At 39.4% G+C, this 26732-nt stretch overlaps 3 protein-coding genes and 1 non-coding gene across 10 annotated transcripts in view; 3 read left to right on the top strand and 1 right to left on the bottom strand.

Annotated features, from left to right (window-relative positions):
• The window catches only part of si:dkey-157l19.2 (uncharacterized protein KIAA1522 homolog), a 70132-nt gene extending 66247 nt beyond the window's left edge, over positions 1 to 3885 (top strand). For all 3 annotated transcript variants that reach the window (XM_057858723.1, XM_057858722.1, XM_057858724.1), the window contains one exon: positions 457 to 3885. In XM_057858723.1, the coding sequence (XP_057714706.1) occupies positions 457 to 515 (59 nt within the window). In that variant the 3' untranslated portion in view covers positions 516 to 3885. The remainder of the gene's footprint in view (positions 1 to 456) is intronic.
• On the bottom strand, positions 425 to 5762 carry si:ch211-67f13.7 (uncharacterized protein LOC565426 homolog). Of its 2 annotated transcripts, XM_057858725.1 has the most exons (8): positions 5313 to 5761; positions 5132 to 5244; positions 2779 to 2885; positions 2523 to 2697; positions 2335 to 2452; positions 2181 to 2260; positions 2020 to 2108; positions 433 to 1943 (listed from the first exon to the last, which is right to left on the bottom strand). In XM_057858725.1, the coding sequence occupies exons 1-8, from the start codon at positions 5691 to 5693 to the stop codon at positions 1396 to 1398; spliced, it is 1611 nt and encodes a 536-aa protein (XP_057714708.1). In that variant the 5' UTR covers positions 5694 to 5761; the 3' UTR covers positions 433 to 1395. The 2 variants fall into 2 exon arrangements, with proteins under 2 accessions (XP_057714709.1, XP_057714708.1); XM_057858726.1 differs by lacking the exons at positions 2523 to 2697; positions 2779 to 2885 and having other exon boundaries at positions 425 to 1943; positions 5313 to 5762.
• Positions 3980 to 24471, top strand: LOC130930691 (protein L-Myc-1b-like). Of its 4 annotated transcripts, none has more exons than XM_057858730.1 (3): positions 3980 to 5501; positions 17366 to 17940; positions 22094 to 24471. In XM_057858730.1, the coding sequence occupies exons 2-3, from the start codon at positions 17418 to 17420 to the stop codon at positions 22648 to 22650; spliced, it is 1080 nt and encodes a 359-aa protein (XP_057714713.1). In that variant the 5' UTR covers positions 3980 to 5501; positions 17366 to 17417; the 3' UTR covers positions 22651 to 24471. The 4 variants fall into 4 exon arrangements, with proteins under 4 accessions (XP_057714713.1, XP_057714711.1, XP_057714712.1 ...); XM_057858728.1 differs by having other exon boundaries at positions 3981 to 6925; positions 22094 to 24470; XM_057858729.1 differs by lacking the exon at positions 3980 to 5501 and adding an exon at positions 16940 to 17090 and having other exon boundaries at positions 22094 to 24470.
• On the top strand, positions 6023 to 6096 carry trnai-aau (transfer RNA isoleucine (anticodon AAU)). The gene has a single exon. It is a non-coding gene; the product is annotated as a tRNA-Ile (tRNA).
• Positions 24472 to 26732: the final 2261 nt, after the last annotated feature.

Raw genomic sequence — 26732 nt, 5'->3', positions numbered from 1 at the left:
CCACTTTCATAATGGTAATATTGGTATATTTACTCATAAAACCAGATGAAGAAAACTTCACTAGTGTAGTGCCTTTCACATACATGGAATTAAATAAAATTAAACAACTTTTCTCTCACTGAATCAATTAAATGGCCATTGTGCTGCTTTTTTTATGTGGCCTTGGCCAAGTATTGTAAGACAGATATGTGTCGTAATGTTTCAACGCCTCATTTCATCAGTACCACACTAATATTAGTCATTCTACAAAGCTGATTGCTAAGAGGGTTAGTAACACAGCTTAGATGCTATTTAACATTTTGAAGTAGCAGTTGAAAACCGGCAGTGACTTTTTAATGACTTTATAAGTTAATCCTATAGTTATCTACAATTGGAAAAACTCAAAAAATGTTGAGATCATTTTATACACTTTATCTAAAAAAAAAAACCCTCCTTTTTTTTTCTCTCCAACTTTAGACGCTGCAGGGAAATCAAATAGTGCAGAAGCAGGTAGTGCTGGAGGAGGAGAGACATGATCCCTTCAAACGATGGATTTTACTGTTAAGATGTAAGAAAATTCATTGATGCAAATGGTGTGGGTTTTTCAAGTGTACATTCAACAGTTTAATAGCTACAGCACATTTTTCCTGTCACATGGCATTTTGAGCTTTACTTGTGCAAGAAACCATTGAAATACGCTGCCCTTGAGTGTTTGAAAATGATTGTACCACTTTTGTATGACCTGCTGAATCGGTGCCTGTCCGAAATCTGACAATGGGACTTCAGGGCGCCCTCTTCTGTAAATAAAGCTAAATCTGGTTTGTTCTCAAATTTACCAAAGATGTTTCCGAACACGTTTAAGAAAACAAATCTTAAGTTATTTTTCAAAAAGCGGATGCCCACAGTCCTCTTTGCAAAGTTGTGTAAATCTCTAAAATAATGAGTTTATGCATCACTCTTACACATATCGTATGTTTTTTTCCTTTAAGGATTCGTGTCCATGGCCTATTATGTATAATTGGGGGTCAGTTAATAATCACTGTCAAGTAATACCGAAACACTGTTTCTGCTGCTGTTATGACTCAAATAGTGGGATTATTTTGCTTTGAACTCTCCCCACTTTCCAAAACTAATGTAATAAATCATTTTATATAAGGAAAAAAATAAAGACTTATGAACACCGTTATATGGTCTGTTACTTATGTGTGGGTTTTGCTGTTGAGGGTAATAAATCAGGCAACTTGTTCGACTGTTATTTCAGGTTTCACATCTGTTCTAAGCTATAACTTTAATGATTTAATGTCAGGATTGTTGAATAACAAGATAGTTCTACAAGAAACTACAAAAACTGCCACATGTACAGTGTTTTAATGTCAAACAAAAATATTTCCATGAAGATTGATGCATTCAATTATACTACGTCCATGAAAAATACCAAGCCAGCTCTTTATCATCTACCTGCTCATAATTATTTTGGACGTCAGAGGATTGCGTTTTTGCAGCCTCTTTTGTCCCATTTGTGTGTTTGTTTCCTTCATCACCTTCAGTATTAAGTTTTGGAACTAGTTTTTGCTCAGGGACTTGTGAAACTAACATATGCTCCATTCTCACTTGGTCTCTCAACTCTTCCCTTTTGATTTCATCATCTTGGATCGCATGTTTGGCACCTAGGCCTTTAAATTCTTCCTCCACCACATCATATCCATCCTTTATGAACCCTTTTAAACCTGCCTCTTCAGACTTTTTCTTCTCAAGGTCGACTTTCCCAACGGTATGTCCTAGCTTTCCCCTCAGAATCACACTTTTTCCTCCATAATCTTTATCATTTTTGGGTACATCATCATTTGGCCACAAGATGTCACCACTGTGCACATGTTGAGGTTGAGTCATTCTACTGACACGTAGTAAGCCTTCCTCAATAACAAGTGGCTGATCCGCAACCAACAGGGCACTTCTTACAGAACCTTTGCAAAAAGACAAGAGCGTGCATTTAAAAAAAAAATCATAGTACAGAAAGGGGAAATAAAGGAACTTCCGTACCTTCTATGCTTATTCTCTTTGACTTTGAGCTCCCACACTGTGAATCACAGCACTGGCATATAGAGTCATGTCCCAAGAGAGCCTTCCACCTAACAGGGGCCCAAAAATACATGCCCAATACACATTGAAAACACTGAAAAATACATTTAGCATTCTCTCACCTTTTGTTTCTGTAAGAGCATGATTTCTGAGCTGGACTTGGTTCTTTGGATGAAGCAAACAATTTGCAGTAAATGCTGATCTGAACACGCACGGACGACAGCATTAAATCACATTTGACGTGAGGACGGGCAAAGCCTGGCTGCCGATTCTCACCTCACTCTCCGGATCAAAAATAAACTGGAAGGCTTTGAACGAAAATCTCAGGGTCTTATTAGCGCGTGAGATGAACCGAGAAGCCCCGCCAGGGTCCCGCTTGCTGTCCAGCATACACCTTTGGATGGAATGAACATTAAAGCGCCAACACCTAGGGGCAAACCTGCAATCTCCTGCACAATCTGTACCCCAAATTGCCAATAATAGTGTATTTGTGGGATATAGAAGAGTTATTGTCTGGTAAAGCGAAGCAGTTGTTGATGTACAGTCTCCTTCTGGTAGGCAGATGTGGAGCAGAGACCTGGACATTAACTTTCTGGCCAAGCCGGAACACTTGATTTTTGACCGGGTTGCTCCATGAATCTGAATTTTATACATAATTACTATTACATAATGTACTAAATGTAAAATAACTCTATACGCGTGTGTTGTATTTATGCATACCATCCATCAAATGGATTTGGAACTCATTTGGATGCACTCTCAGATTTTTCCGCAAATGCACTGTCGTCCAAGTGGGCTTGACTGCGAGTTGGTGTACATAGTTGTACCTAGGCAAAGATAGCATTAAAGATTCAGTACAGGATATAGACAAGTTTCCAAGGTTTACTTCCGCATTTCTGCTCGCAACTTCAGTTTTACAATTTCTCCATCCAAAACAACAGTGGAGCAGAGCTGAAGTAACACTACTCATCAAAATCCCTTAAAAAAGACAATTTGGAAATACCGCATCCATCTGCCATCATCATGACAGGGTAGGACAACATGTTCATAAAGGTAGATGTGGAACCAAGCTCTTGCCACCAAAAAGACCGGGTGTTTTTGTAGCCATGTTGCCGCTGTGTTATGGAAGGTATGTTCTTCCTATCCGAGCATTTCCATGTGTCCGGTGCTCAAAAAAAAAAATACTAAAGCTAAATCTTCCGAATGAAACGACTTGTTGCCTTTGATATTGTTATTACAATGATGATTGTAATTATAATGATCTTTAATATTATTTACTACAACTACTGTATTGCTGTGGCTGCTAGCCTGTTGCTAATCAGTACATGTAGATGGCACAATTATGTCAACACATAAATGCAAGTGTTACAAGTTTTTTGTTAGTTTGTTTACAGGTGGAAAACACTGTTAGGCAAGGGAAGACAAGTTGATGTGCCTCACAACAAGCCTTACTGTACGTTGATGGAAATATATCGTTCTACCACATTTGCGTTCTACCCGGGGACAGCCAAGAAGCTGGGGCTGGGAGACGGTGGCTCGCCTCTCGGCGGACAGTCAACTTGATCCAGAGATCCAACTACGAGCTTTTAAACTGGAGCAACTTTAAGATGCGCTATTGGAGATTTACCGAGGACAGCAGGAGAAAGCCTGTCTGGAGGCCGCCGTAATGTCGGGTGAAAGTTTGGCGAGGCTCTCTTAAGCCGCTACGGAGCTCTGCTGTCTGATATCACATTCTCGAATGCCATTTTTCTTATCAATTTATAAATTGTGATCTATTGACCTGTTTTGCACATGCACTAATCGTTTTAAATAAAACAAGAAATGGAATCATGTTGTCCAAATGTTGTATTGCGATCAATATCTGCAATGAAAAAGAATTACATACTATTTTTGTTTATATGTACATACCTTGTAGTATTGCCTTGTAACAACAAAATCTGTGTCAGCTCTTCTACATTCGGCAAATGCAGTATTGTAAATTCACTTCATTTTGGTCACTGACGTAGCCAGCGTATCAATCTACACCTCACGTCAACACAGGCTTACAGGTTGTTATAATTTTGTCCACAAACGGTCAACGAAGTGACACAATCTTTGAGGTATATCCTTAGGTTTAAATCACATCCTTAGCTTCTTATCTGCAGCTGGTTTCGATTTAAGGCGGATGGCGAGGTAGATCCACACTGGCGCTTTGAAGCTGGACGCTGTTCAAAACATTCCACTTTAAACCATGTATATAGGCACTTCCAGGAGTTCAAGCACAGCACAGAAAGTCTCGGAGTCTAATCTACGTCGTGCTAAATGCATTTTTGGAGATTCCGTGGGTTCCTCTGGTTTAATTTAGCAGTTTTAACCTTGTCAACACACTGCTTACTTCAAACGCAATTCATGCCTGTTCTTTCTAAACCGGTGTTCGGCCATTCCTTGCTACGCGGCGAAACGTCCTACACAATGCTCAGGGTGCTTGCGCATGCATCCACACGCATGCGCACATCGGTTAGAAGCGGCGAGTACTTACTATTTTTGTTTTTATTTAGTTATTTAGAACCTTTTCACTGCCTCAAAGATACTTTTTGCATGTATTACCCTCTCATACTTTTAACCATTGTGTTTGTGTTAGCTTTGAAGCAGTTGACCACATTAGTCACGTATCGTATTTAAACCGTCCTTATTTGATATAACTACATTTAAGTATTTTCTGCAGGCATTTTTTTAGTACGTTTTTCCTGTATGCATCTAAACAAAACAAGTTTAGAGCGCACGGTAGTACTTTAGGTGTCAAATTCGACTAATGTAGGACGTTTCGCTGATGTAGATATTTTGACAGAACACCGGAAGTTCGGAGCAGAAATTTTCCAAGATGGCGCCGCCCGTGTTTCGCTCAGGAAACTTGTCTAAAAATCAGTTTTTCTTAAAACAATTTGAAAAACACAGTTGTAGACAACCAAAGAAAAAAAAAGTTTTTAGATTTTAATTTTATTCCAGGATTTGTAAACTACCTTAGCCCTTGACCAGGGTCTTTTTTTTCCCCACACACGCAGGCAGGACTACCGAATTTAGTACTTTTGCTTACCTTTGATAACGACATTCAATTACGACGTCAAACCGAGGCGCTCCGCTTGGAAACCTCTCCGTTGAAGGTTCATAATGGAGAGTGAATTTGTAGACCAAGAAGTCGCTCGTTGACTACGCGGTGGAGGCATACAATGTGTTATTTTGGGAGGCAGATGAAAGTGGACGACAGTACCGCGTACTTCTTTCCGGGAGCCGCACGCCGTCAGGGGATATGCAAAGAGCAGGTCTCCGTACGGTCTCAGGACACCGTTGCTTCGGCAGCTTTGGCCCAATTGGAGCTCTGACTCGTCTGCACCGAATCCGTAGAAAGATGGCTTGACCCGGACGACCAAGTCGAACGCTGAGCAGGTCAGCAAGACGTCTGGAAGGTATGTCCGGTTGAAACGTTTTTTTCCAACTGTTGGATCATGGTCAAGAAACCCGCGAGAGGTGTGATGTTTGGAATGTGGACTGCCTAGTTTTGTAACTTCAATTGGCCTGTCGGTGAACTTCAAGCTCATTTCGCAGCACCCAAAAAATAATACAACACAAAACAAAAAATAAATATATTTCGTTTCCATTGTCACGTTCTGTTTCCTCGCAAATGTATGCGTAAAAGAACGTCACGCTCGCAGGTGGGTGCTATTAGAGGTGATGGTTTAAAAAAAAAAAAAAAAAAAAAAATCTAGAATTGGAGTGCATCATTTTGACTGACATTATTTTTGGACATTTAAAAAAAAAAAAAATCTATATGTCTTTCATACAGAAAATTCGATGCTTTTTAGAGAATAAGGTACAGTTCATTAAATCTCTCAGGTTAAATATTGCAATTTAATTACAAGTGTAGAATCAGGACAGTACAACACTGTGGGTCTTTATGATTTCGGAACATTCGCCCGTCAATAGGTGTGGCCGGTTAGCTCAGTTGGTTAGAGCGTGGTGCTAATAACGCCAAGGTCGCGGGTTCGATCCCCGTACGGGCCATTAGGTTTTTTCGTTGGGTCAGTTTTGGAACGTCAAACAAGACGTTAAGAAATTACAAATCTTGAAAAATAGGCTGCAATTACCGACAACAACATTCGCCGTTCACGTCATTTATATAACGTTGGTCCGAATATTTAAAGAAGTCGAGTGAAAATACATAATCTGAATACTGAATCTGAACCCTGACGAAAGTAGTTAACTAATTAATTAAAACGGACAACAGCACTACGCAGCTCTGTGCAGTGTTATCCGCACGATAATATCTTTGAAACAGTTTTGTCCAAAACCAATAATAAAAAACAAAACATTTACAAAGACAGCAAGGATGATTTCCTGAATAATATTCAATTTCATTACCTGAGTCACTTTAAAATACATTAAGAGATAACGCCAATATCGAATCTTTCTCGCCACTTAAAATGTTTGTAGTTACTCATCCAGCCCACCAAGTGGCATACTACTACAAGCAGTCATGAATGCAACAAGGGAAATGGCAATTACAGTATTGCTGTCCCCCAGTAGAATTAAAACGCCTCGAAAATTACCTCTGAAGCTGTCGCAGTGAAATGTTTTCATTTTCTCTGTATATTTTGGAAAATCCAACATGTACAAATGACATGACAAATACGTGTCCGGTACTGAGCGTTCACATAAAAGTCATCAAAGGTGGTATAAACCAGTGTTCACATAAAAGAAATCATAGGTGGCAAAACAGCCTTAAAAATGAAGATTATGACAAATGCGCATTCACATACGTAGAGAACGAGCAGAGGACTGTGAAAACTAGAGGAAAGCAAGAGAATTGAACTCTGAGAAGAACGCGATTATGGTAGGTAGCCCTAAATGTATCATAGTGAATTTTGTTTATTGCTGAATGAATAGTTTTTTATTTTCACTGTAGTTTTTCACTCTTGGTTTTTCAGAAGAGGTTAATAAAACCTGGCAAGGTGGAGCATATAGCTTTATTTGTCTCAAACGTAGAAACTTTTGGGAGCAGTTACAGTGTCTCTCCTTGAAAATAAGATAAGATGGTTGTTTTGACTTTGCAACATGGTAGCTTTGAGTCAGAGAGAATTTTTTTTTTTAAAGATCCCAAAAATATATATTAATTTGATTTTATAATATATGCGCGCTCTTCTGGTGTGTTTATCATGTCTCTGGCTGATGAGACATTTAGGGAGCGAGCTGGTGGTCGTAGTTCACTTTGAAGTTTTTATACTGTACACTGTAAAAGACATAATTTACATTGCTTTCAAACTAGGGCTGAGCGATATTGGAAAAAACTATATTTCGACTTTCTGGGTGTTTGCGATATATCACTATACATAGATTGCAATATTAAATTGGGAAGACTGGTTGACTCGCCATGACCGCATTCATACAATTCCGTTTAATCCCCGCAAAGGGGGTTAATCTTTGAATGATGAAGAATTAACACTATATATACTGTGTGTATATATATATAATTTTGTAATGGCCCGAATATAAGACGATGTTTTTTGCATTGAAATAAGACTGAAAAAGTGGGGGTCGTCTTATATTCGCGGTCTAGACATTATACCCATTCACGACGCTTAATGGTGCCAGATATCATTGAAGCAATGTTCTGTCATGAGTAGGCCTGTCGCGATAACAAATTTTAGCGAGCGATAAATTCTCTCATAAATTATTGCGATATTATTGCGCCCCACCCACATTTTTTTTTTACCAATTTACAATAACATAGTATTATTAATATATATTGTATTCTTACTAAGTGATATTAAGTACACCCATTCAAACGCAATAAACGTTTACTCTATATCAATACTGCACAGGAACACAGAATAAATATAATTTCTTTTTCAAGAAAAATTAAAATTGCACTTCGATAACTAAGCATTTAGGCACAGAGGTATAATGTTTTAGTAACACAAACAATTGTACTTCAACAACAAGAGAAAACTACATTAATTAAGTGGCAATAACAAAAATTTGGCTTCACAAAGGAAAAGTTCACACTGCAGGTCGTAATGCACAAGTCCGATTTTTTTGTCATGTCTGTTTTTTTGGCGCGCCCGTTCAGACTGCCTTTGTCCATGGAACCCGTTCAAGTATCACACATGCGCACTAATTCGCAGTCCGAGATGCGCTCAGCAAAGTGACCCGCATGCACAGAAGCATCGAAACAAATTACACATGCTAGGTGTATGTCATTCCAGGGTGATCATATTTTGATTTCCAAAAAGATGACACAAATAACATACATTAATAAATCCCGTTTAGTCTTTTATTCAAAGTTTATATGGACTGATAGAACGCATACACGCACGCACATAAGCCTTGACTTGTGTGCGTGACATGACGTGGGTGTGTCAATTTGCCCCGTCTTGGCCATTTAAGCAATACTGAAATATTGTTCATTCGGCGCATAGAATGAAAATTGAAAATTGTCAGGCTTATCCTTTTCTTCATTAAGTTTTTTATGACTGTGGTCAAGCCGGCTTCTGCATAAAAGCAGAGTTCAAGCTTGAAGCTAATGCACAGCTACATTGCTCCCGTCCTGCCTGCTGCTTTTGCTTTGCTGACGTCATTGCTGCATGAATTCTGATTCGGGAGACTTGAAAGTTCAGACCGCCAGCCACATTCTGGAAAAATGTGGCCCAGCTCGGATTTAGACCACATACGAAAGTGAGCCAGATCAGATTTGAAATGGTCCACTTCTATGCGACTTGTCACGTTCTTGTCATGTTCAGACCGTCAAGTAAATGCGTCACTTGAGTCAGAAAAACACGAAAAAATCTGATTTGTGCATTAAGACCTGCAGTATGAACCTAGAAAGTGTCAAACACCACTAAACGGAGGTAAAACGGTCTCATTTCTTCAGCAATGAAGCGGACTACACTTTCCGTGAGTGAACGCCATTTTGCGCGATCTCGAGTGCACTGTATGCAGACAGTGCACTCGGCCCCGCCTCTCCCGATTGAATGATGGTCACGCAAACTGGAGTGTATATAAACGAACATACCCAGAAGTCAATAGTACAGAGTGAATCCTCGTCACAGCATATTGAGCTGTTGGTAACAAGGAAGCCGAACTTTTAACAGCAAGTCGGCTGCACATCTGTCGCACGCGCGGCGATATATCGCAGCGGGAAAATTACCGCCTTCATTTTCATTTACCGTGCGATAAATGGAATTATTGCATATCGCGACAGGCTTAGTCAGGACAGATCTCAGCTACTCTTAAGATTAACCGGTTTGCATTATTTTATTGTAATGTTTTTCCTTATTCAGATTTGTTTCAAGACTACAATTACAGTTAGACTTCACTTTGATGGTTAATGCAGTTATTGCAATTTTGTTTTATCACAATAGATTTGTTTATTTACATTTCAAAAACCAGAAGCCATTCATTTACGAATGTGAATGCACTTTAGTTTACGTATTTAAATGTTCAGATACTAAGATTTGAATGAGGCAAAATAACATGCTTTTTCTCTCAAATATATTGTTATAATCATTTGTTTCAGATGTTCTGTAATTAATTTCTGTATAAAAATTAATTTGGTGTTCAGAAAGTCTTTTTTCAAACTTGAGTCTTTAGAAAGAGGGGGTCGTCTTATAATCAGGGCCGTCTTATATTCGGGCCAATACTGTATATATATTCATATATCAGGGATCCGGGAGGCCATGTCTCTGCACACTTGCTTCTTTTATTAAGCAAAACAAAATTTTACATGTTCAAAAAATAAATAAAACAATCACCCGTCCTGCAATGGGACTATTGCGCATATCGCGATGGCTATGTTCAAACGATATATTGTGCAGGCCTATTCTACACTGCAAATTTATAGCGTCTCAATCGGATTATTTTTCTCAAATCTAGTCAAATAATTTTCTCCATCTTGTTTTGAGTGTAGAAGACTAGTTAACAGATTAATGCCTCAGATAATTCCACTTACTTTAAGTAAATATTACTATTTTTTCTTATTAAGCCCACACATCTAAGATTGGTCATTCTTTACCTGAATCAAGAAAAATTCTGCTCTCAAATAATATTTTAAACAATATCTATTCTTGAATTGAGTACGTTTGACATTTCAAGATTAAATATACTAGTTTATTGCTTAAAATAAATCTGTTACGTTTATTGGCAGCGCAAAAAAACCTCAGTCAAGTCAAATTTACTTGAAGCTCTAGCAGATAATTTAGACTTAGATTTACTCTGGAAACAAGGGAAAATCACTAGTTTTAAGGAGGTGTGTTTTTGCTGTGTACAAGTAATGTTTGAAAACCTGTCACTAAAATTTATATGTGTGGCTCTACTTATATTGACATAAACCTCTAAAAATCTAATCTAACATCTCAAAATCAATGATAAGCTACTCAGTTCATTCACTGTAAGTCAAATGATAAATAAGAAGGTGAACAGTTGCTGCAGCTGTTGGGCATAAAGTATGAGGCTGGTTATTTTCATTGATGGATGTGGATGAGTAGGCTACATGAAACCATCCCTGAAAACCCTACTGAGTTTTTAGGGCGTGTCTGAGTGGTCGTGTTTTACCTCTCAGGGGAGCAATAAAACTTGTGTGAATTATTCATGTTATGTGCATAGTCTCTGGTTGACTCGACCCATTTTAAAACCTGCTTCAAGACGGGATGTACAGGTTAAAGGTTAGTGTGAGTGTCACAAAGGTCGTGGGTAAAAGGAGGGCTTCTCTTGTATATAACATAGGCACATGCAAGCATCCAAATTCCATCACTGCCGACTGAGTGAGCCTCCTTCAGATACTCAATGAGTCATGTGACTAACACGAGTGCTCAACTGAGATGACCCCCTACCCCCTTTTCCTTTCTTTACAGTCCTCACACATATGGTACTATAACAATAAAGGACAATGGTGGCCACTTGAAGTTAAATGGGGGGTAGGGATGGTGGAGGCTATTGTTGGTGTTAAGTATTGTTACCCCAACAAAGTACCGATGAGGAAAGAAAAATATTTTAAAGGATTGAAAATGAGGTCTACTTTTATGGCTCTCTTCAGTACCAGATAAAATTGTTAATACTGCAGACTCTACAAGCAGGTCTGTTTGCAAATTCAAAATAGATCATTCCACGCCTAAAACTTAAAAAAGAGTAAGTAAAACATTTTCCCAAGGCAATTGTTGCAATTGTTCTTTGCAAAATGGACCCACCAAAATGCTACTTAAAAAAATGCCACAAAATGCCACGAAAATCCTGCTCAAATATCTAAAATTAATTTTGTGTTAATTAGAAGTACTTCAAATGGCAGCAAGTGTGTGCTTATGTGCATTCAACATAAGATAGAATGTGATTGTTTAATTCTCAATACAGGCATATCTTCAGTTATAAGAGCGTGTGTACACTTGTGCAAACATATTAATTCAGTTCTTGATTTTCACGTGCCCTTCACAAAATATTTGTAAATATATATGTGTATTTTAAATACCTCTATATTCAAAAGCTAATCATTTTGAATAAGTATTGTACAGATTTAATTTGGTTCACGGAAAGTACGGTACTGTGATTGTGTACTTTTTATGTAGGTTTATCTATTTACTTTCGTGTTAAAGACAAGTAATATACATGAATGTGATGTCATGATAGAGCAATGCTAACAAGCCAGTTTTTACATAAATAGGCAACCTGCTTTATAAAGACGTTAAAAGCGTGTATTATTGTAGTTAAGGTATCCATTCTGATCATACAATATACGCTTGGTGTAGAGGGGCGTCACCATCATGTGTTGACCTCAGGCTGTTCAGGAAAGACAGACGACCGTCACTAATCAATGTAGTTCACTCAGCTTGAACATGATACTGCCATTTTTATCCAGCCCACCGGGATGTGCGATTTAAGATGAAGGCTGAGCGTGTAATGGAGCAAGTGGGATCAGTATGCTAAATAAGCTGAGGTGGAGGCACACTCGGCTGGCACAGTGGTTTGACCTGGCCACGAGACGTTGGTGAACTTTGGCCTTTTCCTTGCAAGAGAGCACAAAAAGGGTTGGTGGCAGCAAATGATACCGTCATTTGATGTCTGCTGCCTTTATGTACAGTGTGGTGTTGTGCTTCTTTATTTGCCACAAACATGGAGCATATTGTAGTTTTCCAGGGCTCTTGCCTTCACGCTTTTAAGGTGTCACCTCAACTGCTCAATCTCATCATTATAAACATGCTGAGTATCTGTGTGGCAAGTACCCACTGAATTATTTGCATCTCCTTTGTATGAATGATTAGACCTTCTTCTGTGTGCTGAATTTACCATTACAATCGTGATGAATGACTGTCTATTTTCTATCCTTTTCTTTAGTACCTGCTCACAGCAGGTGGACAAGTTGTGTCTCTTTTTTGTTTTTTTTAACTAAAACTAAAAAGTACACAGTCCCAACTTTATACGAGGAGTTGTTATTTTAACCATTTTCGCACCTATTTTAATCTTTTTTTTTGTTTTTTTGCAAAATATGTTTATATTAGGGCTGTCAAACGATTAAAATGTTTAATCGAGTTAATCACAACTTAAAAAATAATTAATCGTAATTAATCGCAATTCAAACCTTCTATAAAATATGCCATATTTTTCTGTAAATTATTGTTGGAATGGAAAAATAAGACACAAGACGGATATATACATTCAACATACTGTACATAAGTACTGTATTTGTTTATTATAACAATAAATCAACAAGATGGCATTAACATTATTAACAATCTGTTAAAGCGATCCATGGATAGAAAGGCTTGTAGTTCTTAAAAGATAAATGTTAGTACAAGCTATAGAAATTTTATACTAAAACCCCTCTTAATGTTTTCGTTTTAATAAAGTTTGTAAAATTTTCAATCAAAAAGGTAGCTCGCCATTGTTGATGTCAATAATAATTATGGTGCTGAAACCCATAAAATCAGTCGCACCCAAGCGCCAAAAGAGGGTGGCAAAACACCAAAAAACACAAGTAACGACATGGGATACTTTTTTGACCTATTTTCACAATACTCTAACAAAGCCATGAGTTATGCTTAGAGGTGGGGAGACGGCTCTTGAGACGTGTATAATTATTACTATTATTATGTTTAATTTTCCTTCTCTAGAGGTTATCGAATATATACATGTAGATGGACATAAATACAACAGCTTTGATTGTCTGTGTTGCACTGCTAATAACCTATCATTGGTATGCATGGTGTGCCTGAATTATATAACTAGTCAGGAAAGTTGGGGTTGTGGGTGGGAGGGGTTGTTTTGATTTTCTTTACGCTTCTGTTTTTCATTTGTAATAATATTGTATTCATAATTCTGTTGTCGTTTATTGTTGATCTATGTACATTAAAAAATGAATAAAAATATTTGAAAGAAAAAAAAACACAAGTAACAAGTGGAAATGTCACTTTGCTGTCCTTTTAATCTGTTTGAGTGGGGCAAGTGCGTTAAATGCGTCAAATACTTTAACGTGATTAATTTAAAAAATTAACGCCCGTTAACGCGATAATTTTGACAGCCCTAGTTTATATCTCAGGGATTATATTTGTTGTTGCACTTTGTTATTTTTTTTTCCCTTTATGTAATTTTGTTTGGAGTTTTTCAACCCACAAATAATACACCGGAAGACACATGAGATTTAATATTTAATATATTTATTTATTTATTATTTTTTTGTAATAATATGATTTGATTAGGCATGTGCCGGTATGAGATTCTGACAGTATGATAACCTTAAGCAATATTATCACGGTTTCACGGTATTGCAATTAAACTTTGGAACATAAGTATAATGTTAAGTTAAAACAAATTTAAAAAATAACAAAAAATAACTGAAATATTCTAAATAAAGTTAAAATAAATGCAGCCCTTTAGGTGAGCCTAAACCAACAGCCACTGCTCAACATTATTACCATCAGAACAAAAATAATTTAATTATTTTCCATAAAAAAGCACGTGTGTATGACTCGTATCATGTTTACATTATACACACACTCTCTTTCTCAACACTGACAGTTGCCAGAGAGGAAAAAAAAACACATTTTACCACCGCTAGACACACTAAACACGCTGGAGTTAATTCTCATAGCTGGTGGGAAACGTTCATGACGGTGTTTACGAACCTTTAATTTTGTATAAATGTGAAATAATATCAGAAGTATTGCCTCCTCGGCAGCCACCCTCTGCAAACATGTTTTACATGTCGGTTGGCCCTCCTCTAAGCCACTGCCGTCTGTAACTTTTCTGTAGCCAAAGTATTCCCATCCCAGCGATTTCGTTATCTTAAATGGGGGAAAAAGTTAAGGAGTTTCACCGCCTCCAGCCATCGTGTAGCACAGCTGACACACTGAGCAACAACCGGTGGGGGAGGGTTGAGCCTTACAGCTGCAAGCGAGGGATTTCTCCATCCATTTTTGGGACATAAAATATAGCTGATACCTTAGGGATGGTATGATAGATTTTTTTTGCGGTTTTGAAACCTTGACGTTTTCATACCATGGTATACCTTGAAACCAGTAATCTGCACATGCCTAGATATGATATTCAGTATCCCACTAGTGCTTTTTCACTTGAAATGTTGTCTAAAGCAACACATGGGTAGAAGGGTAAATATGGTGTCCCAGGGGTAGCCATGTGCCTCAATAAATATGAAGGCCACGCCACTGGCTAGTATATTGTAGATTTTAATGACTGTACTGTTATTGGTTCATTTGCCCCTCCCAATCAAAATGGAATGGACGTCTAGCAGTATCAAAGGCACTGAAACAAAAGCATTCACAGCCAGTCCTCCCAGTTTATGCAATTCATGTAATTTACACTTAAAAAAATTCAAGAAATTACGGCGCCCCTAAACAGACATTGACAGAAATAAAATAAATTTAAACCATCTGGTGCGCACCAGATAGTATGTGGTGTGCACTAGAAACTATCTGGTGCGCACCACATACTATCTGGTGCCAGATAGTACCAGAAACAATCTGGTAAACATTAGCATTAAGTAGCATTTAAGATGGCGGACGATTGCTATGCAAGCTCGCCAACTGTTCTTTTGTAAGATACTCATTTTTAATTTTTTTTATTATATCGTTTGCGGATAAGTTCAGGCGCGCATCGGACACCAGCAGTTTCGGCATGCTAAAAATGATAATACATGATTTAGTTGAGCTTTACTTCAATCTTGGACTCAACTAGCACCTGAGCTTACCCCGGTAACACACCAGAAACGTCTACGGTGCGACAACGTTGCCGCCGCGACAACACAGGGAAACGTGGCCATTAAAGTCAATTATCCAATGCACACCAGTCACAGTACAGCCGCGTGTTAGACACATCCCAGAAGCGGCTCAACGCGTCGCATGCGAATAGAACGGCAGAGTTTCGGAAGTCACTCGTGTAAAAATATGGTGGATCCGTTCGATTTTCAAAATAATATGCAATCTTAACCATTACTTTTCGAGTCCATCAGATCTCTTGAGGCTGTGAGTAGATCGGTTCACAATTTACTTGTCAATTGCCACGTTTACATGGAGCCAAATATTCCAATTACAATCGGAATATTTGTTCAAAACGAATAAATGTGTTCCATATAAACACCTCATTCGGAATGAACAGGCCCAAACCGAATGGAATTTCATTCCGATTCACAGGGGTGGAATATTCCTTTTCCCAAACCGATTAGAAGTAAAATTATATCATGTAAACAGGGAAGCGGAATGGTGTCTGGTTGCGTTCTTTCTGCGCATGCTCCGTACTGACGTGGTGACGTCACTCGGTGACGTAAGTAACGTCACTTGCAACATGGCTTCCAAGCACACGCACAGCGCACCCATACAACTTTTTAAATGAACGGCGTATCATTCTGAAGTTTTGTTTCCACTCGAAAAGTTAAAACAGCAGCTGATCTGACGATCGAGCTCCATGTTTTGCAACGTGACGCTTTGTTTTGATTAATCTGCGCATGTCAGACGGCAGTTGTCAAACGTCCTTTCGGAATAAAGGCAGTCACATGTAAACGCTGGATCGGAATAGATGAAGTGACATGTAAACAGCTGATGTGAAATTTCCATTCGGAATGATTTGAATCGGTATGAATAAAAGTCAGCATGTAATCGTGGCTATTGTTGATTTACTGCTGTTTTCTCTGTTATATTAATAACTAACACGGCAGGACAATATCAACTCTGCTTTTAATCTCAGTGCATCAGTACCCCCGTGTTCAATACAAAACCACCCTACCATAACAAAACAAGTAGGAATAATATTCACATAGGAACTAAAATTATACAACATAAAATATAGAATATAAATGAATACTACATCACATTTGTAAAACATAAATACATGATAAAATAAATAATAGCCCTAAAAAAATAGAATAAATTGAAATGAGCTGAAACACCTGTAATTAAATAATAAGAATAATACACAAATCCTGCTTACACAATTAAATTTATTAATATCTGCGTGGCGCTTTAACTTGAGATAATCAATCAATAAATTTATTCACCCCTCTCAGTCAAAATGTATTGGACGTCTAGTGCCGTCAATGGCAGCCAATGTGTTGCCAATGAAATGACCAGAAATACCCAAAATTATTTTGAAATTGATTTATCCATGAATAGCATTTTTAGTTTTGTTTTTTTCATTTTTATTATGTTTTGCTTGGAGCAGACTGTCTGTGACCATACAGTATGTGGCTGTGCAGACGGGGCGGGGCGCGGTGGGGTGTCAGGCTCCGCCCACAACGCAAATGAGGAGGCTAAACCCAGATCTTCTGCTGCAGACATTTGCTAGCCCCTCCCTCTACTTTTGTCGTCTTATAACAGGATTTCTACTGGCGCGAAAAACGCACTGCGCGGCTTTTTTTTAACACGTCGCTGGGCGGAACCGCAGTCAGCTACTTGTTGGCTTTTTAAACGACTACTACAACAAAAGAAAAAGAAACCACGAATATTCCAGCACCTTTGGGGCCGTGGAGTCTACCGGTGGATTTGTCATTTCCTTGCATTTTCCGAGTAGGTGAGGTTATAGTTGTAAATTCCGTGAAAGTTTTGGTCGGTAGAGGTTTGGTCATGTGGACTTTGCAGTTTTTGTGTGTGTGGTCATTTAAAAGCCGCTCTCATTGCCAGTCAAGATAGTTACCGCCGAAATTTATTAATAGAACATTATGTAATATAGTTCCACATGTGTGCCGGCGTCACCGGAAAAATCAATTGTTAATTCAATGTGTAAGGTATTATTTCTATTATTATTTGATGGCAAAGACGATAAAAACTCTGTTTCCTTTCAGGTTTAAAAGGACTAAACTCAAAAGAGGATTTCCCCCCCAGTTTTGCCTAACAATGGAGTTGGACTGTTACCAGCATTATTTTTTCGATGATTTTGACACAGAGGAGGATTTCTACAAGTCTACCGCGCCGAGCGAGGGTATTTGGAAAAAGTTCGAGCTGTTGCCCACCCCTCCCATGTCCCCCATTCGGACTCTACAGAGCGGGGACGGCGTGCTCTTCTCCACGGGAGACAAACTGAGCTGGTTGTCCAGAGTCGACGAATGCGATGGTCAAGAGCTGTTCGGCAACCTCAGCTCCATCATCATCCAAGACTGTATGTGGAGTAGTTTCTCGGCCAGCAAACAGCTGGAGAAGGTTGTCCACGGGAGGCAACCGGCTCCGTCTCAGCCGACGGGAGCCCCCCCGACTACGCATATCCCCGTGAGGCCGAGTAAAGCGCACTGCGTCTCGCAAAGCCTTCACCTCACCGCCTCGGCGGCGGACTGCGTCGACCCTGCAGCTGTTCTCACCTATCCCGCGAGTAGCTGCAGGAAGACAGCCTCATCTGGTTCCGAGTCCCGGAGCGACTCCTCCGGTAAGGGCTCAGCTTGACCTCCGAATCATTGTCCTCTACACAATGCGTATATGTGCGAGCTGCGTGCACAGGACGATAATATACATTGGGTCAAATAAGTATTTAGTCGACCACTAATTGTGCATTTTCTCCCACTTGAAAATATTAGAGAGGCCTGTAATTGTCAACATGAGTAAACCTCAACCATGAAAGACAGAATGTGGGAAAAAAAACCTAGAAAATTACATTGTTTGATTTTTAAAGAATGTATTTGCAAATCATGGTGGAAAATAAGTATTTGGTCAATACCAAAAGTTTATCTCAATACTTTGTTATGTACCCTTTGTTGGCAATAACGGAGCCAAAGGTTTTCTTTAACTCTTCACAAGCTTTTCACACTGTTGCGGGTATTTTAGCCCATTCTTCCATGCAGATCTCCTCTAGAGCAGTGATGTTTTGGGGCTGTCGTTAGGCAACACGACTTTCAACTCCCTCCACAGATTTTCTATGGGGTTGAGATCTGGAGAATGGCTAGGCCACTCCAGGACCTTGAAATGCTTCTTACGAAGCCACTCCTTTGTTGCCCTGGCTGTGTGCTTGGGATCATTGTCATGCTGAAAGACCCAGCCACGTCTCATCTTCAATGCCCTTGCTGATGGAAGGAGATTTTCATTCAAAATCTCTCGCTACATGGCCCCATTCGTTCTTTCCTTTACACAGATCAGTCGTCATGGACCCTTTGCAGAAAAACAGCCCCAAAGCATGATGTTTCCACCCCCATGCTTCACAGTGGGTATGGTGTTCTTCGGATGCAATTCAGTATTCTTTCTCCTCCAAACATGAGAACCTGTGTTTCTACCAAAAAGTTCCATTTTGGTTTCGTCTGACCATACCACATTCTCCCAGTCCTCTTCTGGCTCATCCAGATGCTCTCTAGCGAACTGCAGACGGGCCTGGGCGTGCACTTTCTTCAGCAGGGGGACACGTCTGGCAGTGCAGGATTTGAGCCCCTGGCGAAGCATTGTTTTACTGATAGTAGCCTTTGTTACTGTGGTCCCAGCTCTCTGTAAGTCATTCACTAGGTCCCCCGATGTGGTTCTGAGTTTTTTGCTCACCGTTCTTATCATTTTGACGCCACGTGGTGAGATCTTGCATGAAGCCCCAGATCGGGAGAGATTAGTAGTGGTCTTGTATGTCTTCCGTTTTTTAATAATTGCTCCCACATTTGATTTCTTTACACGAAGCGTTTTACCTATTGCAGATTCAGTCTTCCCAGCCTGGTGCAGGTCTATAATTTTGTCTCTGGTGTCCTTCGACAGCTCTTTGGTATTGGTCATAGTGGAGTTTAGAGTGTGACTGACTGAGGTTGTGGACAGGTGTCTTTTATACCGATAATGAGTTAAAACAGGTGCCATTAATGAATGAAATATTTATTGTCATCATCATTGGTATCATTGACAATTACAAAATGTGATATGATTTGCCCGAAGGAAGAAAGAACCGAAGAAAGACAAGGGCAGACGGGAGAAGCATACAGGTAATTCAGGTAACGAGTGGAGCCTCGTTAGACCTCGTTAGAAGAAGTTAGACCTCTTTGACAGCCAGAAATCTTGCTTGTTTGTAGGTGACCAAATACTTATTTTCCACCATGATTTGCAAATAAATTCTTTAAAAATCCATTGTGATTTTGTCCCCTTCCCCCCCCCCCCCCCCCACACACACACACATTCTGTGTTTCATGGTTGAGGTTTACCCATGCTGACAATTACAGGCCTCGCTAATATTTTCAAGTGGGAGAAATTGCACAATTAGTGGTTGACTAAATACTTATTTGCCCCACTGTACAATGGCTCTTTAAAAAGTGCGCTTAAATGCCTCTTTAAGCACCTTCTACTGGTATAGTTCAATCGGAGTCCACAGTAGGATCTGGATTGGCTGAACACGAGGGATTTAGGAGCACATGCTCCACTCCGCAGCAAAATCCCCAAACTTTCAGATCTCTCCAATTGGGGGACGCCTACTGCCACCAGGTCCCCTCTCATTACAATTGCTGATGAATGTTCCTTGTAGCCCATGACAAAGGCTTGAATTCTTCTGTGCTCCAATGCCCCGAGGCTGTGTGGGGGAAATAGTAGTGATGTGCTTGCTTGGCTTTGGAATGCACTTCCTAGTGACACCGAATCTGGATTGCCGTGTCCCTATTGCATTTTTTTTTTTGTTTTTTTTTTTTTTTTTTAAATACATATTGTTAAAAAAAAACATTTACAGTGAAATATAGGCAGATGTGGTTGCCAGAACTGTGCTGTTAAAAAATAAGAAAACAGGTATAAGTTAATTTTCATTTAACAAAAAAGTACTGTAAAAGCGACCACATACTAAAAGTTGTGTTACAGTAATTGCTGTTGAAAGCAATTATGTAGTGATGGTAATGTAACTGCACTCCATTTGTTGTTCAGCCCCCTCTGCAACTGGGGTTTAAACCTTCGCTCTCACTGTGGCAGTCAAGCGTGCTGACTACTGAGAAGGCATATACCGGTATAAAATTCTGAAGGTATGATAACCTCAAGCAAAAATATCACGGTATTGCAATAAGAGCTCAAAAATGTGTTACTTTGAGGTATCTTGGTTAAACAAAACAACATCTTTTTCTACTGAACAGAACAGAGCAAATTGGAACATATGTATAATGTTAAGTTGAAATAATTATAAAAAATAAAAACATTTTTTAAAAACTCAAATATTCTAAATAAAATTAAAATAAATGTCCTTTAGATGAGCCTAAACCTACGCCACAGCTCAACATTATTACCATCAGAACAAAAATAATTGAATTATTTTCCATGAAAAGCACTTGTGTATGACTTGTATCCTGTTTACATTATACACACCCTCTCTTTCTCAACACAGATAGTTGCCAAAGAGAAAAAAACACCAAATTTTACCACTGGTAGACACACTAAACACGCTGGAGTTAACTCTGAGCTGATGGGAAACGTTCACCACAGTGTTTACTAACCTTTAATTTTGTATAAATGCGAAATCATATTGGAGGTGTTGCCTCCTCGGCAGCCACCCTCCGCAAACATATTTTACATGTCGGTTGGCCCTCCTCCTCTAAGCCGTGACCATCTGTGACTTTTCTGTAGCTAAAGTATTCCCACACCAGCGATTTTGTTTTCTTCTTGATGGGGGAAAAAGCTCAGGAGTTTCACCTCCTCCAGCCATCGTGTAGCACAGCTGACTCACTGACACTGAGCAACAACCGGTGGGGGAGGGTTGAGCCTTACAGCTGCAAGTGAGGGATTTCTCCCTGCATTTTTGGAACATACAAAATAGCTAATACCGTAGGGGACGGTATGATTGCGGATTATTTTTGCGGTTTTGAAACCGTGACGATTTCATACCACGGTATACCTTGAAACCGGTAATCGGCACATGCCTACAAGTGAGCTATTTGCCCAGGCTACCTGGAGCTGCTAGTACACTCTTTTAAGTTCTCAAGGAATAGGGTTTTGCTAAACTACACACACAGCAATAATTTTGTAGTCAGGGCGCTTGATGTCATCATAAAGACAATTTACATGCTGTATGTATCACAGTATTAAAAAAAACCACACTATTAACATTTTTTCCTAGCATAATTTTCAGTTTTTTGAAAAATACTTCTGGCAAATTACCAAAGTAGCTTAACATTTTTACGCATATTTTATATTTCCCCCTTTTGTAGCAGTAAGATTCCAGCAACCAGAGCTGAAAGTATTTCAATGTAAATTCATCAGGATCATTTTTTAGAGTGTGAAACAAATCTCACGGGACTCCAATATTGTCACAAAGTACAGAGGGGGGGAAAAAATGACAATTTAAGTATTTTTCTTTCTAACTGTGAAATCTGGATCTATCTAGCCATACTATCTAGTGTAAGGGCATTGAACTCATTGGCTCTCATTGACGGCGATTGACGTCCAATCCATTAATCAAAGTGGACCGGATGTCTATTCCAGACATGGCACTGCAGTTATCTTTCTGTCACCATACATAACTCTCATGCACAGATGAACAAAGATACATTATCTGTATAATGATTTAATAATAATTGATAAATATAAGTTTTAAGTACAAGTCTTTGTATCGAATAATGATTTATATTTTTCTCTGTTCATTTTCACATAATCAGATGACGAAGAGGAAATTGATGTTGTCACCGTGGAGAGCAAACACACCCGGGCTCGACTGGCCAGTGTCCGTAAACAAGTGACCCTCACGGTGCGTGCGGACCCCTGTCCCAAGCGTTTCCATGCCTCGGTTCACCGGCAGCAGCACAACTACGCCGCCCGCTCTCCCGACAGTGGGCCCGGCGAAGATGAAGATGACGAGGAGGAGGAAGATGATGAAGAGCTCCAAAGCGGGCATACGTTCCCGGCGTGGAGCCGTCTGCCTTCGCCCTCCGGAAGCTCCTTGAACTCTGATGCGGAAGACACGGACCGCAGGAAGACTCACAACTACCTGGAGAGGAAGAGGAGAAATGACCTGCGATCCAGGTTTTTGGCTCTACGAGATCAGATCCCGGGTCTGGAGTCTACAAAGACCCCGAAGGTCGCCATCTTGACCCATGCTACGGAATACCTCATGGAGCTGCACGCCAAAGAGAAACGACAACTGCAGGAGCGCAAACGCCTCAAAGCTCGACAGCAACATCTCCTGCGCAGAATATCTGCATTGAAGCGATCTTGAAACTCCAAACTATTGCAAAGCCACATTTTTCTTTATGACAACATGCCTCATGTCATTAGCCTCCAGTTATGTTTGGAATACTTTCATTTTGTAGCAGATTTTTTTTTACTTGAGTCTGTCATTGACTGTAGGGTTGTCAGATGTCAGTTTGTGGGGGTTCTTTCGTGTTTTGCACAGCTATACAGTGAGGATAACACAAAAGATGTTTGTAGCTATGGCAAAAGATATTTGCTGGTATGTGTGATAACCTGTGTGACGTATCCTTCAGAATATGTGTGGAATTGAGATGAGATGACTTCATTCCATCATTGCACATTCATAATGGATTGGAGTGCCGAGTGTGAGCTGGTTTGTTTTTTATTTTGTGTGTGGCTGTTCACATTTCCCTGTATATAATAGCCTATTGCTCCTGGTGGAAGAGCATAACAAAATCTTGAGTTGTCATTGAACTTTACTCTTGTGTATAATTTTCTGCTTAGGCATTGAGGAGTCTCTATTTTGTTAAAAAAAAAATCTGGAGTAAAAAACAAAAAAAAAAGTTTGCTAAGTAGCACTGCTGTACTTTATATACTCACACGTCACTTTGTGATCACAAAGCATCCTCTGATTTTGGTTTATTCTAAAGCTTACTCATGCAACATTAAATTTTGATACCATGTTTGCAAACCAAACATTGATGCAGTTTCTCTTTATCCACAAGAAACACACCAACAGACATGTTTAAATTTTTTTTTTATTTTTTAGACCCAACTGATCAATATCCTACAGTTAATTCACTCTGTCTTGCATTCAAGCAGCATGTTCTATTGGCGAGCTACAGGCCAACACGAGGGGTTGTCCTTGAGATTTGCCCTTGACAAGCATGTGCACGATTCTGCCGTGCATCTTCCTCTCTGCAGTGGCTGCTGCATTACAGAGTACCTGATGTGCTCTCTAGGTTACACTCTCCCACACACACATCTTGCATCTTTGGAATGGTCCCCAGAGAGGGATGTCCATATAGACCTTTACTTTTGCTTTTTACAGGCTGGAGAAATGCACTACATGCATCTCTGAAGCAGTGGTTCTATGCAGTTATCACACAGTCTTGGACCTACATTTCCCTATTGTTCCCACGTCGTGACCTACATTATATTATTGGAACAATAATTGTTACTACCATTCCTACAAATGGTCAGACTCTTTAATCATGGGCCACTCCATGTTTCTGGTCTTAATTCGGGATCACTGTACAGTTTGTTCCTGTGCATGGTGACCACGTTGATGACCTCGTAGACAAGTCCCAGCAAGCCTGGGTGGAATTTTTGTCAGTTGCACACTTAAGCACAATTTTGTTCAGGTACAACTTGAAGGACGAGCCTGACACACCCTGCACTTATAACATGTCACACCTTTCCTTTGCCAAGGCCTCATCATTGGTTGGTGTTTCCCCAGCTTCCTGAACATTTTCACCCCTGAGGACACATTTTCAGCAAGAAAAGAAATAGGAGTAATAATTCAACAACATACTGAAATTACTCAGTTTGAATTTACAAAAGCACTTTGCAAATTCTTTACTTTCATTTGTATGCTTGAAATACATTTTGACATAGTCCAATAATACATTTATTGGGCTTTTATGGTGGTGGCATAAGTGGTTGTCAAATCCGGCGTTCGTGTGTGGAATTTTCAGGTCCTTCCAGTGGGTTTTCCTGGGTCAGTTTTCTTCCACATTCCACAAACATGCAAGACAATTTAAGACTGAAATTTATAAACAAGAAAACATGCATTGTAATTGACTGAAATTGTCAGTCTGTAATTAAAGGTTGTTTGTCTACTGTAGTGGCTACTCTTACCTCATATGTCGGTACAGTGATAAACTTAGTGTAAATCTACAATGTTGTTTTCATCAACGAGACGGAAATGCGCAATAGTTTCTGTCACATGTTCACATTGTGTGACGTTTTATGTGTAGTTAGCCTGCATATAGCAGTGTCTGGTTGTGTCACTCGTGACGTGCTGCGTGCCCCCCCTCCCGACTCACCAGTGTGTGGTTCCCAGTCTCCATGCAGGCTTGCACACAGTAAGATTTTGTTCTCTTGGCCAGAGAGAATATGCAATCGTGGTTTAGCCTTTAAAAGTCTTTGCTTTGAGATCATCACACACTAAATGTAACTCGTAGCATTAGCATAGCATTCGCGTGAGAATTAGGCTAATGCTAACGGCGGGCATCCTCTAAACTCTCCGACAACTTATTTTTATACACAGTTCGTTTCATCCAGGTGGCTACAATTATTGAAAATAATGTTTTCCTGCTGAGTGTGTATAATCACCAGGTTGGTGTCCTTTTAGACGCTACAATTGTATTCGTCTGCCAATGTTCATTTGAAATAGTTGAAAACCTTTACTCCAAAAATAAATAACATTTTTAAATTTTACAGATGAAAACATTTTTAGTAAACGTCGACTAAAACTAGCCGAAATTAGTCTTGAGATTTTCACAAAAACTAGACGAAGACAAACCCAGCTGACTAAAATATGACTAAAACTAGTAAGTATTATCGTCCAAAAGACTAAAGACGAAAATTAAAAGTGCTACCAAAAACAACAATGCGCAATAGTTTCCGTCATATGTTCACAATGTGTGACGTTTTATGTGTAGTTAGCCTGCATGTAGCAGTGTCTGGTTGTGTCACTCGCGACATGCTGCCCCCCCCCTTCCCGACTCACCAGTGTGTCGTTCCCAGTCTCTATGCAGGCTTGCAGACACGGTAAGATTTGTTTTCTTGGCCAGAGAGAATATGCAATGTTGCCTTAGCCTTTAAAAGCCTTTGCTGAGTGATCCCCACACACTAAATGTAACTCATAGCGTTAGCACAGCATTCGCATGAGTATTAGGGCTAATGCTAATGGCCGGTGTCCTCCAAACTCTTGGACAACTTATTTTTACATACAGTTCATGGGATCCAGATGGCTATAGTTATTGAAAATAATACACTGTTTACCTCCTGAGAGTGTAATCACCAAGTTGGCACTGTCCTTGACGACGCTATGATTGTGCTCGTCTGTTAATGTTCATTCAAAATAGTTGGAAACCTTTATTCATTTATTTTTTGAGTATTTATTTAAAATTCAACCGACAAAAACATTTTTAATAAACGTCGAATAAAACTAAACGAAATTAGTCTTGAGTTTTCGTCAACAAAAATGAGACGACGACAAATCCATTTTAATTTGACTAAACTATGACTAAAACTGAAGTATTATCATCCAAAAGACTAAAGAGAAAAATAGGGCTACCAAAAACAACACTGTCATACACATTGTCACTTGCTATTAAAGATAAATTTGCGTGTTTAGTTTTTGTTTAACTAACAGATATTCCTTACCAATCAGTGTTTAGCTTAGCCTTGCAAGCAAGACACTACTTCCTGATTCATTGATCTATCATGCAGTACCCTCTTGCATACCTCAACCGTACAACCACTTCTCCAGTTATCTGAGAAGAGGCTGGAGCTGCAGACGTTACCAGGAAATCACTATCTGCTTGACTAGTACTACTAAGGCAGAATGCGATGCGGTTTTTGTCGATAGGTCAATTAAAATAGGTCAAGTTTTATCTGAAATACACTTCATTTCCTCATTATAAGAGGAGCAAAGATATTTCGGTAAACAATATTTTCACAAATATGACGAGAAGAGCCATTTTGTGAAGGTTCCTCTCATGAAATAGATCTCGTTTGGACCTTTCCCATATTAATAAATGGAATATATTAATAGCGGATATATGGAACAATCAATCTGGCGTGCCGGGTTGCGTTTAGATAGCAATGTTTGTGACCTTGATCTTGTAGTTTTTCAGAAGCCGGGGCTTCATTAACCATGGGGTCTAACGCCTGTTACTGCCCTACTTAAAACTGAAGAACTGAATTAGTTATTGTACACAATCTGACAATATACTGTGTATAGTCCATCAATTTTCCTTGTCACCCTTGGCTAGATGGTTTAAACTTTTACTACATCAGGAAGTGAAAGTAAGGAGTAGACTGAGGCCAGTATCATCCTCTTTTAGTATTACATTATATCCTCATTTTTAAGTTGAC

Source organism: Corythoichthys intestinalis, chromosome 15, assembly GCF_030265065.1.
Source record: "Corythoichthys intestinalis isolate RoL2023-P3 chromosome 15, ASM3026506v1, whole genome shotgun sequence".
In the NCBI taxonomy this organism is placed as follows: domain Eukaryota; kingdom Metazoa; phylum Chordata; class Actinopteri; order Syngnathiformes; family Syngnathidae; genus Corythoichthys; species Corythoichthys intestinalis.
Note: the sequence above shows the minus strand (reverse complement) of the source record. Positions and strands in the feature narration are given on the sequence as shown.